This window comes from Egretta garzetta, unplaced genomic scaffold (assembly GCF_000687185.1).
Source record: "Egretta garzetta isolate BGI_Z169 unplaced genomic scaffold, ASM68718v1 scaffold38, whole genome shotgun sequence".
NCBI classification, from domain to species: Eukaryota; Metazoa; Chordata; class Aves; order Pelecaniformes; family Ardeidae; genus Egretta; species Egretta garzetta.
In genome coordinates, this window is record NW_009260667.1 from 3,468,839 (window position 1) to 3,485,185 (window position 16,347).

Below are 16,347 nucleotides of genomic sequence, written 5' to 3' on the forward strand. Positions count from 1 at the left end.
AAAAAGAAAAAAAAAAAAAAAAAAAAAAAAGAAAAAAAAAATAGATCCCTGTTAGGTCAAACACAGACTCGGCCAGCCCGGTGTCCTGACTCGGAGAGTCGCCAGTAACAGATGCTTTGGAAAGAATATAAGAAAGCAAGCAAATATAGAGCAATCCTACACTTCCAACAGTCAAGCGGGGACTGTGGGGACTTTCTAAGCTGGAGGCTACATCTGGAGCCCAGTTTTTAATAGCTGCAGAAATGCTTACTGCTCAGGTGGTCCCCCTGCACGCCGGGGAACTTCGCCTTGTAAACAGCGACTGGGGAGCGGCCCCGGGGGCTTGCACTGGGCCGCGGCAGAAAGAGCTGCCACCTGCCCCCGTGTCCCCAGGGAGCCCCCACTTCGGGGCATAATCAGTCCTGGGTTTCCTTGCTGAGACGGCCAACAAAAGTTATTATAATTAATATAAATTGTGGTGATGGACTCCCTAATTCTGCTCAGAGAGGTTATTATACAGCTATTAGACTGCAACAAAATGTGGCCACTACTGATCTGGGCTGGTTTGAATTAATGACCCAGAAATGAAAGACTCTATATCCTATTAACAGTCTGCCAAGCCGTGCCAGCTCTCATTACTTTGGTTTATTTGTAACCCGTCAGGAAGGACCCAACGCAAATCCAGATCTGGAGTCGATCCAGAGCAACTCCAAAAGGCACCTCTACAAACTCCCTCACATGGCAGAGCAGTGTCTGCCCGGTTTCAGCCAGCAATGGGGAAACAAACGTTCATTTCCATGGGGTTTTGTTCATCCAGACGCATGTCAGATGACAACGGTGGAAAGGGACCGGTGAGATGTGAAGAGGGACTCAGAACCCCACTTTGCGAAAGCCATCTGCTGCACTGGTACCACGTTGCAACGTGTAAATATAAGGCAGTTACCTTAAATTTCAACTCTGGTCGGTGCGTGACCCTGGTTTGTACTTTGCTGGTTCCAGCTGGCAAAATAGGGGTGGGTTTGGCAACGGCAGGGGTGCAGGTCACAGCACGTGCTGTGGGGACAGGCCCCAGCACATACCCCCCTATCTCCTGCAACTTGCAACCCCTCTCCCTGTCGGTCGATTGGAGCCAGTGGGACCCTCCAGCTGGCACAGGGCCACCGTGACAGGACCTTCCCAGGGCACGTTTCAACCCCGCTCCCCACCTTACCACCCACGCAACTGTTGGTGCAGGGAGTGAAACCTCGGTACCGCAGCAATAACTTCAGGTTATTGTGCTAATTCCAGCAATAAAGCGATAAGGGAATACCAAGAATACCACGCGGGGAGGGAGTTATCGCTGTGGGGGCCTGTGCCAGTCTTGGCAGCTGAGGCTGGCGATTGCCTATGGCATAGCCCAGGTAGGTGGTGTGCCGGGCCGACAGCCCGCTCACATGCAGCACCGCAGGTTTTCCTATCTGCTTGCTGCTGGAGACTGCAAGGATGAGCATACCAGCGAGCTGAGTCAATCCACACACAGAAAAAAAAATCACCCCTTCCCTCCCCCTCTTTCCCATCTGATGTGAGAGGAGGAGGAGAAGGGGGAGAAAACGCAGCCCCCCGCCTTGGCCCCCCGCAGCCCCTGCTCCTGAAAGAGCCGCTGCAATGGCATCATCCATCTCGGCGTCTGACTGCCGCTTTAATCCAGTCCAGGCTTTCTGCAGATCCCTACTGGAAGGAAGCCATTTTTCTTGAGTGTATTTCCAAGAAACAGTTGACAGGCTTGGCACAGCTATTCCTGGAAATGTTCAATAGGTCATCTTCTGGAAGAGAGTGCTGACTGATGGAATTGAACAGATCTTGTTCTGCACGCCGCGCGCCGCTCGCTCCCTCTCTCGCGACGGCTTGGCATTCGCCTTCGCACCGTGCTGGGGCCCCCACCACCACCACCACCTTGGCATCCCCCCTCACCCCGGCTTGCACCCAACCTGCTCTGCACCACAGCGGCCCGCAGGATTCGGGGTGCCGCGAGCAGTCCATCCCTCCTGGCAGCACTGCCGTCGTCGCCCTGCGCTGCCAGAACAATCGCTGCGTGAAGGCGAGCGGCCCCGGACGGTGAATTACAGCGCTGCCCCTTTGCGCACACACGCCGGTCCCGCGGCAAGCGCAAACCTGCGCGTGTACGTATGCGTGTGCGTGCCCGTGGCGGCTGGGAGCGTGGCGATGCGGGCTGTCCCAGCACGCCGTCCCCGCTCGTCCCCCTGAGCTGAGCCACATGCCGGAGACGGGCTTTTAGCTTTTGCAGCGCGTTGCTCTTTGCCAGCCGCGAGGAAGCATACGGTGAAGTCATGCTAGGAGAAAGTTGCTTTAGGTGAGGTGAACAAGTGAGGAAAAAAACCCTGAAGCTCCATGTTGGGTGGTTTCTTCGGCACCTCCCCTGCCTTTAACCTGTTCCTGGTTGTGATTGCCCTGGAGAGATCTGCTTCCTTCACTGATTTTGGGGTGGATCCTGGCGCCTCTTTCTAACTGAGGAAAAGGTCTTGGGCAGTGATGGCGACCCAGCCTGCGCCAGGTTGGGATGTCTCGCTCTGCAAGTTGGGGCCGTCCTCCAGCCTCCCCCCCATCTGTGTATGAGCCTCGGCAGGTGGAGAGTGCCAGGGGTTGCGCCCTCGGGGTACCAGCCACGGAGGAAAATTGCTCCCTGCAAAGTGCCACAGCCCAGCTCTGCAGCGTCCTGCCCCAGCCTGGCTGCAGAGGAGAGCTCAGGTCCCACCCTGTGTCTTAGCTCCAGGGTCAGGCTTGCCCTTCTGCCCACAACAGGTATTTTCTCCCCATGTTCAGAGAGATTTAGCATGGCTGGCTGGGTTTAAGTCTGGCCTAGACAGCTCCTTATCATGCTAAAGGATCCTTGCTTCTGTATCAGCACAGCTGGGCCAGTATATGCTGGTATCAGCAGTGGCAGCCACGTAATGCTCCCTGCCCCGTCCCACGAGAGGAGCATGAGCAGGGCTTGTCTTCATGTCCTTCGCCAGCAGCGTGAGGTGGATAAGGGCCAGGAGGGACAACCGAGGTGCCTCGCTGGGATGCGGTACAAAGAGCCAGCCTTGCCTCTGCGTTGGGCTGCAGCGATTCTGCAGGTCAGATACTGTCTCTGCCCTGAGCCCTGTGAGCTTTTCCTTCTCTTCTGCAGCCCATGAATACAGCTGTTCTCTAAAATTATTTTTAAATAATGCTCTGCAGGTTCTGTGTTGTCCCCCTTCAACCCTATCCACAAATAATGTACTTGCTCTCTGCCAGGAATTAAATTTCATCCATATCTGTAAAAACATCAAGACAAAACACACCCAGATCAAACAGTTGCCAGAGCTGGCACCAGGCAGGCTCAGAGAAGCCTTCCCTTTCCCCCTCTCACATGGTGGATACATTGCACTGCTGCTTGATTTCCCCCTTATTGCCCCCTCGTTGATTCCCAGTGGCCTGGAGATGATCTTCTCTAGGCTGTGGGTTCCTAAAACTAGTTTAGCATACAACTGCAGAGATATTTTAAGACAGTGTTGTGGTTTAACCCTAGCCAGCAACTAAGGACCACACAACAGTTCAACTCAAATCATGGGTTACAACAATTTAAAGGTATATCCATTACAATCTCCACCCCCTGGTCCCTTTGGGCCAAGTTTAACATTGCAACGAAGTCCTTCCCTTGCTCCTAACCTGGCTAGCAATAAGGGGTTCCTGCTACAGTAATTCCCATAACATGCAACTCAAATCCTGGGTTACAACAATTTACAGGTATATCCATTACAATCTCTACCCCTGTCCCCTTTGGACCAGACCGCTGGGTTTAACATTGCAATGAACTCCTTTCCTTGTCCCTTGCTCTGGCTTGGACTTATCTGCAGACTGCAGCCACTCAAGGTTGTACCTGCTCCAAGTGCAGCCTTTTCTATGAGCCACAGTCTCTCCAGGGGTATACCTGCTGTGGCATAGACTTATCCACAGCCACAGTCCCTTTGAGGTGCATCTGTTCCAGTGTGGCCTCCTTCATGGGCCACGATGTCTTCAGAGACAGACCTGCTCCAGTGTGGCCTTACCCATGGCTGCAGTCCCTCTAGGGATGTACCTGCTCTGTCAGGGGCTTATCCATGGCCACACATTTTGAGGTGCTCCAGCATGCCCTCATGCCCAGCCACTGATGCTTCAAGGTGTACCTGCTGCAGCATGGATTTATCCACAGCTACAGATCCTTCTAGGTGTACCTTCTCCAGCATGGACTTACCCTTGGGCCATAAGCCCTTCAGAAGTGTACCTGCTGCAGCACAGACATAGCTATGGCCACAGGCGCTTCAGGGTGTCCTGCTCCCACGTGGACTCATCCACAGGTCACAGTCTCTTCAACTCAAGTTCATATTGGAATTCCAGCGCATCCAGTAGAGCAGCACAGAAAGAGCAGCGATGCCCTGGCCACCTGCCAGCCCAGGCACATCGCCATTGCTGTTATCAAAATGTTCCCAGGCACAGCAGAGTGAGACGATCAGCAGTACAGCAGCACAGCAAGCAGAGAAAGCAAAAAGCAGCCACTAATGAGCACCGGACTCTAATATACAGTAAGGCAAGCAAGCCCCATGGCAAGCACAGGAACCTCTCAATTAATAGCTAAACAGCAATATCAGCTATAAATTCGATCTAGCACTTTCCAATAAAATCTGTCATTATCTCAAACCCTTCTAGCCCCACTTTGGGTGCCAAAAATGACTGTTGTAGTTTAACCCCAGCCAGCAACGAAGCTCCACACAGCCACTTGCTTGCTCCCCCTGTGGTGGGATGGGGGAGAGAATCAGAAGACTAAAGTGAGAAAACTCACAGGTTGAGATAAAAGCAGTTTAATAGGTAAAGCAAACACCGCGCACACAAGCAAAGCAAAACAAGGAATTCATTCCCTGCTTCCCACCAGCAGGCAGGTGTTCAACCAGGGCTCCATTACGTGTAACGGTGACTTGGGAAGACAAACGCCATCACTCCCAACATCCCCCAGCTCTATATGCTGAGCATGACATCATATGGTGTGGGATATCCCTTTGGACAGTTGGGGTCAGTTGGGGTCAGATGTCCTGGCTGTGCCCCCTCCCAGCTTCCTGTGCCCCCCCAGCCTGCTCGCTGGTGGGGTGGGGCAAGAGGCAGGAAAGGCCTTGGCTCTATGTGAGCGCTGCTCAGCAGCACAAACAGGACAGACAGGACCAGCACAGACAGGAAAAATAAGGACTTGAAGGTACTCCTCGTGCTAGCAATGCAAACCAGGGCGAACACGCAATGGACACTCGGTCCCCAACACTCCGGAGCACAGCCATTTTACAGCTTCCCACACACTCTTAGATGCTGCAAGTCTTCCCCATTTGAAAAATTAAAGCATTTTTTCAAGAAGAAAGTAAAAATCACTGACCCCATTTACCGGTGAGCGGAGATGTCTGAAGGGGGGGCTACACTGAGCTCACAGCTGCCAGGGCACCCAGGCCACCGACTCCAAACTAGAAGCCCCCCAAGGAGGACCATGGAACTCATGGCTGTTCATCTCATTAGAAACATAGGAACCAACCGTGAAGCTTAGCCCAAAACGAAGACTCTCCCCAGAGCTGGGGGAAGGTACAAAATGAAAGGTTTAGAGAACCTCTTTCAACTCTACCCTTCTGAGGAGAGCCCAGGAACGCGCTTTTACTCTTCAGGCTTTGCTCCCTACCTCCAAAGCGTGGGACTGAGCAATGCTTCTCCCATAGACACCCTCTTACGTGTGGGTGTGGGTGCCTGCCGCAGCACGTCGGGATGAGGGCCATCCCCGTGGCTTCCCTCCTTCCTTCCCTTGCCCCAGCCCCTGTGGGTCCTCTCGTCTGCTGAAGGCTACCCCAGGCACGCACACACCGTAGACCTAGTGCTGTATTTCTCTAATTTGTGCTCTCTGTGGGATGCACCTGCTCTGTAACATTGACAAAGCGGTGTTTTTCCAAATCTATGCCTTCTAGTCCTTTTTTGAGGCATTAATAAACATCTCAAATCATCATTTGTTACTGACTTAATCACTGGTTGTCACCACTCAGTAAATATTTCAAACAGCTGACAGCGGGAAACACCCCGTCATGTGCAGCATGTAAGATGAGCTCTTGAAAAAAGATCTCTGAAATAAAAAAGGAGTCGTTCATAGTGATGCTTTTTGGGGTCCTTGCCTCCTGGTGGGTGGACATACAGAAAAATGTGCAAAAGTCCTTTAACCAGCATTCATTTGTTCATTCTTGGAGATTTTGCATAGTTTTCAGAAGCTCATGGGTGCCGGTGGGGCCAGCGGCTGTGCCTTCCCCAGGGTCTGGGGGTCCCCCCATGGCAGGAGGAGGCTGCGGCTCCATGTCCCCTGGGGTAGCCCAGGTCAGAGGGGTGGGAGGACCTCCTGGAGCTGGAGGCTTTGCAGGGCTGTGTCAGGCTGAAGAACACACCTTTCACCTGACCTTCAAGAGACCACTTTAACGTGAGACTTGCCAAGTCTGCAGAAAAAGCAGTTTATGGCTAAATGCAAGTAGATTGGGGTAAAAGAGGGGAAGGGATGTAGCAGAAGGGGGCAAGTTGTGTTTTTCTGAGTAGCTGCAGGAGAACTCATCCTCCTCTGGCTGAGAAAGAAATCCCCCTTTACGGTTTGGGACGGGATTCACATATATACCTTTAAAATCATACAGTGTTTATTAATAGAATGTGCTCTCCTTCCCTAAACCTAGATTCCCTATAGCTCAGTGTCTGATGACGGGCAGCTAACAGGCAGTGTTGCTTTGTCATTTTTTGTTCAGAGCTGTGGTTTTTTAGAAGCTATTTAGAAACATCTCTTCCATTTTACTTGCCTGTGTATCTCCCCGCTGTCTGGCCAGCTTGTGGCTGATAATTCTCAGTGACTCACAGATAAAACCTATTAAAAACAACCCTAAGCAGTGACAAACCAGATGTGCAGTGAAATTTTAAAAACATGCTATGACTTTTTAGGAATACATGCAATTAATATTAAACAGATGCCTGAAGTTTCCTGCACAGCTGTTTCTCTATTACGTGTCATGACTTTTAATGGCACTGAGGTGAGACACACAGACATGAGGAAATGCAAGACTATTCCAAATTCAAGCTTTTAAAATTCTAGCAACAAAGAGGGGAGGAAAAAAAAAAAAAAAAAAAAAAAAAGAAAGCCAAACCACCAAACCTCTCGCAAGTCGCAAAATGGAACATTTTTTTTCTCAAGTGCTTCACAAAGCAGTCAGTTGAGTATCTCTCAGTCAAGGTAACGTATGCAATCCACTGCTTGGTAGCTTATCGCCTTTGTTAGGCACCCTTGTCTTTGCTGGCTTCCTCCAATATATCTATTTTTGTAGCAGAGATCCACTCTGTGTTTATACACAGCCAGGACTAGAACTGGATTACAAGGCTGTGTTTTGTTCCAGAATCCCTCTTGCTGTGTGTGAACTGTTTATACAAACCGAGTAGGTCTTTTTTCCAGGGAAGCTTGTCTACCACGTTTCAATTTCCTTTTATTGGATACATGAGCCATTTATTACCCCCTGAAAGGCCTCCCTGAAACTCACGTTGTCAGGACCTCCGCGGCTGGTGAGGTGGCAGCGTTACCACAGGGGCCGTCAGCATTGGCAGCCAGAACCATCAGGAGCTGAAGGCACCTTGTCTCAAAAATCGGGACTTTGAGGTGGGATTGATTTAATCTGACACAAGGGATGGGATTCATCTCAATTAATGTACATACCTACGGACGAGCTAGGCATCAGTTATAGTCCCTGGGGTGTGAATTCATCTCATCCTAGCAAAACCATAAGGAAAGGCAGATGAATTGCACCCAAAAGGTGCCTACTTGTCTCCCTTGACTATAAAAGGGATGCGACAGGGATCAGCTCTGATGTAGGTGTCTCTGTGGTAGATGTCTAAAGTTAGATGGATCCTTCTCTGGCTTTCTAACGCTAAATGATTGGCCAACGCAAGTCATCTATATTCCCTTGGCAGCCAGGGGAAAAGGGATCCCTCTAGAAGATGTCACCCACATCCACCTGACAGGTGGGCTGAGTTGCCTGCAGGTGGTGCCCACCTTCATTCTGCTGCCTATGGGAGAAGCATAGAGATGTGCCTGATCTTAGCTGATGAAAGCTAGAAGGGATGAAGTCAGGTCTCCATCTCGTGGGGTTACTTTGCTTCAGGATCACACCTTCAGCCATGACCCCTGTAAGGCCTCAGCTCATCTTTTGGCTGGCATGGCACAAATGCATTGGTGCTTTCACGTTTCCTCAAAAATCTTTTCTGGCTCCAGGGTTAAGCAGTTTAAGTGGCACAGGAAAGCCTTTGGATGGTAAGCAGCTCCACCCCAGGCACCCTACAGGCTCTTACCCATAGGGTGCAGTTCCCCCTCCCACCCACTGCCCTCCCTCCCAAGGGGATCTCCTGTGGCCCCAAACTCCTCCTGCAGCAGCTGCTGTGGCTCCCTGTGTCCCTTCCGAGGCTCATTATAGTTCTGATATTTGCTCTCTCGCTATTTGTCGTGCCTTCTGTGGGGAGTCACAGCCAGTTTATCAGCTACCAGGAGCATGCTTTCTGGGCTGAAAAGCAATTTCCTTTTCTCCTCTTATTGCAGGAGCCTAAGAAGGGTTTGATTTATGCCATCAGTTTTAGATTTAAAAATCTTCAGCTTCACCTAGGTACATTTCCTGGAGATCGGCAATGCTTAGTATTGTAAGCATTTAGTAATGCTTAACAGATGAGCAATTCTGTTATGCCATATGATCATCTCATATACATTAGGTCTGGATTTTTCCCCCTATGTTAGTTATAGCCACTGTCAAACGGTGCCGTTCATCTTTTCCTCCTTCTCTTACCAAGCTTATGTTCCCAGGAGAGTTCACAGCAGCGAACACGGCAGCCCTTCGACGCTGCTTCTGACCAGCTGCGCTTCTGACTTACTTTTGTGCAGCACTCCTACTTTGTTGCTGTAATGGCCCTTAAAAAACATAAGCATTTGCCAACATGCTCAAGTACAGAAGAACACAATGGCACTATTTGAGAAATGCTGGCTTTTTAATGAAAAACACTGCTGTTTGCCAGGGGAAGTGCCATTCACCGCCGCACGGGTAGCTCAAACTCAACGGGCCACACTCATCATTGCCAGATTTCTGCTGGGCTCGTCAGAAGTATGAGCCACCGTGGTCCACCCTGAGGGTCCACGCAAGCCCATGCTGAGGATGTCCATGGTGGGGGGGGCAGAGCGGGACCAGCTGCGAGCGTGGGTCAGGCCCACCTCAGGCATATAGCAAAAGGGCACCATGAGGAGTGAGCAGGAGTATGGGTCTCCGTGTTGGGCCCAGCACTCACCCGTTCCCCTTCTCCAAGTTGGGAACGGGTTGCCCAGAGAGGTGGTAGATGCCCTACCCATGGAAACATTCAAGGTCAGGTTGGATGGGGCTCTGAGCAACCTGATCCAGTTGAAGATGTCCCAGCTCATTGCAGGGCGTGTTGGACTAGCTGGCCTTTAAAGGTCCCTTCCAACCCAAACAATTCTGTGATCCTATGATGCTATGATTCTATGATTCCATGCTTTTTTTGTAACACTTATGAGAACAACCTGCGTTTCTAAGACGAGACACTCGGGAGAGGTTTTGAAGCAGCCGATGCTTCTGTTGACTTATTTCGGTTCCCAAGGAACCAGCTATTTCAGTTGCCAGTTTCTTGAAGCAAGGCTGTGTATTGACTCGCAGCCCTGCACCAGAGCTGGGAGAGCCCCTCGCAGCCTCAGAGCAGCAGACAGGTTTCTCCAGCTGATGGAGCCTGACCTTCCCGTGATGCCCCCCAGCTCCACCAGAGCTGGACCCAATAGCCTGGGCAATTAAACGCATCCCCAGACCAGGACCAAAAGCCAGCAGGAGGCCTTGGATGGGGTGGCTGAGCCTCCCCATCCAGCCCTGCAAGATGCATGTCCTGACATTGGCCTGGCACTCATTTCCCCTGTGCCGGGGAGATGGTGGTGGCCGCGGGCCCCTCAGGCAGCACTGGGTGAGCTGCAGCCGTGGCCAGAAGTGTTTGCTGTCAGCCGTGCTTGGCTGGGTGCCTGCTGGCGCTTCTTTTGGGTGACGACTTCGCTTCAGTCGCTCATGGCTTGTCACCTCGCCAGGATGCACGCCTTGTGGGATTAGCTTTTGGAAATCGCAGCTGCGTGCCCTGTGAGCAATGTCCCTTCTAGGAAAGCACGTTAAACCTGGAGCCAGCCTGTCAGCTGGATTTCAGGGTGAAATCTGATGTCTCGGTTGTGTCTGCCTGGGAAAAGAAAAAAAGAAGAAAGAAAAGTCCTACCTGCCGTGGCATCTGCTGGTGTCAGAGGACATGTCCCCCAACGCGCGGCCTCGTGGCAGGGCCGGGGAGCCAGCAGGCAGGGACCTGGGGCACTGGCATGGACGGGGCAGTGCTGGGAGCGAGCCCTCCAGGAGCTCCGGAGCTCATTCCCTCCTCTCCCGATCCCTTTATGCCTGTCCTCTACATGCTCACGCACACATGTCCCTCTCTGACCTGTTCGCTATTCCCCATCTTTACCAGGTGCCTGGGGGCTGACTCACCAGGGCCCTGAGCTGACATGGAAGCGGAGAAGCCAACAACCCGTGACATGGAGCCCAGTCTGCAGCTGAAACAGGAAAATCGCAGTCCTCAAATTCACAACAGGCTGGTCAGCCAGACTCAGGGCTTTGTTTCCAGTCTGGTTTTCTTCAGATCTTTGCTATGATTCTTGCCTGCTTCTATGACGTGCCTCTTGCTTTAGATAGCTAGTTCCAGGTTTGTGTGGTTTTGTTCTTTTTTTCCAGAGTTGCATGGGACCCAAATACTTGGTGCTAGGTGAGAAAACCTGTGTGTATCACAAGGAGGAAAACCTCTGGTCTCCTCTTCAAGGCCCGTGTTGACATGCTTTGCACCATGGCTGAGAAGCACCCCCATGCTCCTCAGAATGCCCTCTGCTCTGCAGAGGTTTTGGTGCTCCATCCTGCTCGCCGTGCCGTGGCCACTTGCTCAGACAGCAAACCCCAAGCGTGCGTTAAGTAAATAATCTCGGGCTCACTGCGCCTTTGTCAAGCCTTGCTCATTGGAAGTCTGCATCGCTCTACAAGTTGCAGCCTGAAGTGGTTTCTCAAATGTTGCAAAGTCAGGACCAGCAATGGAGAGGAAGAATATGTAATTACGGAGGCTCATTTCACATGCGGACATCAGACCTGGCGGCACGGTGAGCCCAGCGCGAGGCATCTAAAATTCCTTCAGAAGGCTTGATTTCCCAAGTCCCTACGTGGCTTGTTTGTTAATCCCGAGATTTTTCTCAGAAGTCTTTGTTATCCAGAAGAGGGGTGTGTGCTGATCACATGCTGCTTCTTGGAAATTACTGGGAGGCAACTTACTGGGAGGTAATTCTAGATGGGAATCTGAACAAAAGGTGTTGCTTAAGCATTTTGAAGAATAATTGAGCACTTGCTATGCAGTTTGTTTAATAACCTGAAAGACGGATCCTTATCAGGAGTCGCCACATGCTCCAGTTATTCAATTGCTTTGGCATTTAAATAAAGCCTAGCAAATGTGTCCATAAAAATAAAATTACCTCATAAAAGGCGGTATCACTGAGGTCTGCCTGCTCGGATAATTGAAAGTTATATTTTCCTGTTAGTATGTCTTTATATCCTTTTTTTTACAGGGCTGTTGGATGCCCGTTGGGCTTTCAAGGGCAATGACTGTGCCATGCATCCCCAGCGCTGTTCCTGTTAAGGTGCCATGAAGGTGAATATGGTGGGCTCATCCCAACCGGCTTTACCCAAGTGGGAACACTCCCAGCCTCTTCCTGGAGTTCACAGGGTTGTGAGCTGGGAAGCATCACCCTCCTGGCGGAGAAAGTATCACAAAAAAATCAGAATGAACATCAAAGGAGTGTAAGAGTCTCCACGTGTCTGCTTCCTAGGGAATGGTGCTCAGCGTGCGTCCAAAAAAATACCCCTGCTCTAGTTTGCAATGAGTCCCTTTAGGATAATCCAAAATTAATGGTGCAAAGATGGAAGAATTAGAGTCAATAAAAATAAAATAGCTAATGATTGAAATGACAGTGAACAGCAACATGCAGATGTCCCAGGTGCTAGAAGAGCTGGCATATTTTGGAAGCCAGAAGATCTCATTTTGAGGCCTGCACCTGAGCTGCATGCCATGGGGCAGGCTGACTTACAGCCACGGAACGGCCACGTGCAAGCATCCCGGTAACGGGGCAAAACCCACTCTACCAGCACAGAAATCCAACCAGGAAGCAAGGGCTGGATCAGCTCCAAATTTAAGGAAAATAAAGGCATTGTTAATCAGAAGATGACTCTGGAAATGTATCTTCAACTAGAATCATTGCTGATGGGATCCGTGCTTGAGCAGCGCTCCCAGCTGAGGTGTTGGTCCTACCCTGCCCTGTTCATGGAGGAGACTCTGTCATGCAGAAATAGGACTTTGGGCAGTTAAATATTATGCCTAGACCCACATTCCTCGGGAAGGGCTATGACAGGAGAGCAGTAACTAGCCAGCAAGTGAAAACAGCCTCTGAGTGTATGCTGCGCAGCGTTGTTAAGGAGGTCTCTACGTGTCCTCTCTCTGTGAATGTGGAGGTGGTCTGGGTGACATCCCGGGAAGCTGACGGCCTCTCTGCGCACACCATGTGAACGTAAACACCGGCTGTGGCAATTCAGGTTGCCTACTTTGCCCTCCCAGGGTCTAATGGGTTTGTCCCTCTCCTGGGCAGAGGGGAGTTCAAGTACATGGCTCATTCAATCCTCTATGCCCTTTTCTAAGTCTGATAGCAAGGCTGGTGCTGCGTAGGTCAGAAATGAAAGTCCTAAAGATAGAAGAAGAAAAAAAAAAATCCACGTAGTTCATTTTGCACAGACTGCCACTAGGGTGCCTTTCTTTTGGGTCAATGTGGGTTTGGATCCTTGATCTCGAGGTGGAAAACTCCACGAATCTATTAACAATCTCCTGAGCCATCAAATCCCACCTCTTAGGGGATTATTCACATTCCAGAATTCAAAATGATCTCGGTTTTGGAAACATACCCGATATCCTTTGCTGAATGGCTCTGCTCCTCTGTTCTTTTTCCTTTCTCATGACGCTTACTTTGAAGTGAATAGTGCAAAGTAGCACTTGAGGCAGTGAAAAGAGGACCCCATAACCTAGAGTGCTTACTACACCCACAAAAAACCCTTTCCTTTTTATTGCCCCAAATCCATAAAGGCTGCTTTTCAAAGGGAGGTAGTAAAAGTACCACGCTTCAGCAGGTTCCAATTAAAGAAGGCCTAATCCAAAGTGCATTGAAGTTAATAAGAGACTTTTTGTCTCTTTGCTGTTGGGGCTTGGCCCAGACGTCAGTGTCAGCAATGGTATCTGTAACACGTGCAGGCGTTTTAACGCAGTCACTGCTGCGGGAGCGCCGGCCATCTCCTGCGCCATTATCAGCTATACCGATCGTTCGGCTCTCCCCGACAGCTTCAAAGGGAAATTGCCAATTCATCTTTTTTTTTTCACAGCTAAAATGCTAGGTTCAGAAACGAATTCTCCTAAAACACTTATTTTTTTACATCTGGAAAGATATTTTGAAAGATTATTTCCGTTTCCGGCAAATGTTCCTTTTTTTTTTTTTCTCAGGAAATAAGTTTTAAAAGACACTGTATTCAGGCCAAAAAAAAAAAGCCAAATCACTGGTTTTCTTTGCAGGTCTATTTATCAGGTGATAGAAAGACACCTTGAAAGTCAAAATTCTTTTCATTTGGTGAAATCTGGACAAAGCTTTTGAACATTCATTGTAAATACACAAAGCTTTTAGGAACTGCTTTTTCAGCTCTACTTCTACTATGCCTTGACATTAGTCTATGGTTATGGAGAATACAGAAGCTTATAAATGGATTAGCTCTCAGAGACTGTTTTTATTTCCAGTAAGAAACCAAATTGGCAGCATGACCACATTTAGCATCAGATGAGCATGCCTTTTATATTATTTGAATATAATACAACTTTGTTTATTTTTCCAGCCTTTTGCAAAATGTTTTTTTCCATAGATCAATGACTGTCACAACATATGACTCAGGATGGAAATTTCCCCCACATCATCTGGGAGAAGCAGCTCAAAGATGACTGCATTTTCATTTCACTCTACACTCCAGCCACTGTTGAACGCAGAGTAAAGCCTCCTTGACATGGTTCTGCCTGGAGGAGATTCCTCCTTTGCCATCATCCAGGCTGCTTTATATAGGTGGGAAGTGGGGCTCTTAGACCTTGCCTATCGCTATGCTACGAGTCCACCTGTACTTGCAGAGTACAAAACAGCTTTTATACAGCCTACTTAGCACTTAGGAGAGTTAAATGGCATCTCAAAGTCTCCTTTATAGACCAAGGAAGAAAATCAATGAGAGAGATTTTTTCCAAGGACTCGAAGTTAAGCCATCCATTTCAGCGGAAGGTCCAGCAGGGGCCACCTTTATGCTTTCCTCTCTCAGGGCTCTTAAACAGTGCCGCAAATAAGTAGATAGCAATAATACTGTTTTCACTAGAAAGGGTTTTTCAACATCGGTTAAGAAACCCAAACACATCAAAGAGCAGTTGCTGCTGGCTAGCCTTTGCCCCTGAGCCCACACACTAGCCTGAGGCCTGGAGTGGCCACGCACGTCACAGCAAGCAATGACCGGTGGAAGAGGGACGAGTCCTTGCTGGGGGCTGCCCCCGGCCCTCCTCCTGCCCTGTGCACCAGTCCGGGGGGGCACGGCGGGCAGGGAGGACAGAAGCCCCTGAGAAAGCCCCCTATCATCACCCAAACTGGTGGCGCAAGGCAGTTAAGGCAGAGATGGGGACATTTGCTCACTGCGTTGCCTTGCTCCTGAACAATACGCAAGTCGCAGGCTTGTGCACAAGTGAGATCTAAATAAATAAAATTTGCTCGCAAATTAGCCAGAGAAGAATAAACATTTTAAGACCTTTTGGCTGTCCTAAGAGAGAATAAGAGGCCTTGCTATACATCTGAAGAATTAAATTGTCTTAATTGCATCCTTGTGCAAAATAAAGCATTACATACAGAAGAAAAATATTTTTAAGTGGATGGAAAAATCCACTGGGTTAAAGGAATACTACTGTCAAGTTAAATGTGTCCCTGCATTTGTGTTGTGCAAACCCAAGAGTTAATAAAACTGAAGAGTCTAATAGGAACATTTCCATGAATTTAAAAATAACAGCAATGGAAACAACCTCATAAAATAAGTAAACCTCTCTCTTCAATATCTGCAACTCAAGAATTACAGCATTAATTTAGGGCCTGGGAATGTGAAAGTGACTATAAATTATGAATTAAGTGCTTTGTTCTACAGTACAAGAGGCCAGGTTTTAAATTCCTTGTTGAGCTGTGGCTTCTGCAATTTCAGTACCACTGCTGGGATGCAGAATTTAGCCCACCTAAAGACCAGTTTAAATGGAGAAATCGGCTGATATAGCACTCACCCATCAGGTTTCCAGCGGCCCATAGCAGACACACAGAAGGATCTCTGACTTGTAAAGAAGGCTTCTTTGACATGACACTTCATACCCACTCCATACCATTAAAAAGACTCTAAATATATTAGTTAGGGATAACCTGACATTGGTCTTACAAATGAGGAACATGAAAGTGCGAAGTTCACCCAAAGAAGAAGGTACCGAGGCCCCGTGAGTGTGCCCATTACACTGCTTTACCGCCCAGACTGGTTGCCTTCCTGGAGCAGTGTGCTCATGCTGGGCTAGCTGGGGATGGCTCCTTGGAGACCAGCCTGTGTTAAGACTTGGTCCATGCTAGCTCAGAACAAGATAAGGTTCTTGCATTTATGTCACCAGGAGCCAGCTTCTTCCGCTAAATCATGTTTTCAGCAGTTTCTCCTGCTCCCCATCTCCAGCTGCCAGGGACACTACTTTGCCCCTCTTCCCTAACATGCAGACCACGCTCCTGTCCACCTCGCTGGCAGAACTGCTTCAGAGTCCTCATCACGCTCCCTACGCTGGGCTGTACCCATATGAATTTGCTAAATGTCTGTACACCTGCTCTAGGACGGTTTTCAACCAAAAAAAGACTATGCTGGCATTAAAGCATCATGAAACAGAAAAATAAATAAATCCCAAGGCCTAAATTGATTTACATTGTTTATTTGGGATTTGTTGATAGACTTAAACTCTGTAAGTAACCATAATAGGATATGATTAGTTAAGAGCTGAGTGAGGTATAACAGGATCGTGATTTACTGCAGGTTTGTATAGAGAAGGTTAAAAGCAAAATACCACCAGATTGCTTCAGGACTTGCCAGGATATGTTTT

At 49.2% G+C, this 16,347-nt stretch overlaps 1 protein-coding gene across 1 annotated transcript in view; it reads right to left on the reverse strand.

Moving 5' to 3' along the window:
- Positions 1-2,308, reverse strand: part of PLXNC1 (plexin C1) — a 150,816-nt gene extending 148,508 nt beyond the window's left edge. The window contains exons 1-2 of the mRNA XM_035901002.1: positions 1,930-2,308; positions 1,298-1,453 (exon numbers count right to left, since the gene is read on the reverse strand). Coding sequence (XP_035756895.1) covers positions 1,298-1,453; positions 1,930-2,308 — 535 coding nt within the window. The remainder of the gene's footprint in view (positions 1-1,297; positions 1,454-1,929) is intronic.
- Between the last annotated feature and the right edge of the window lie 14,039 nt (positions 2,309-16,347).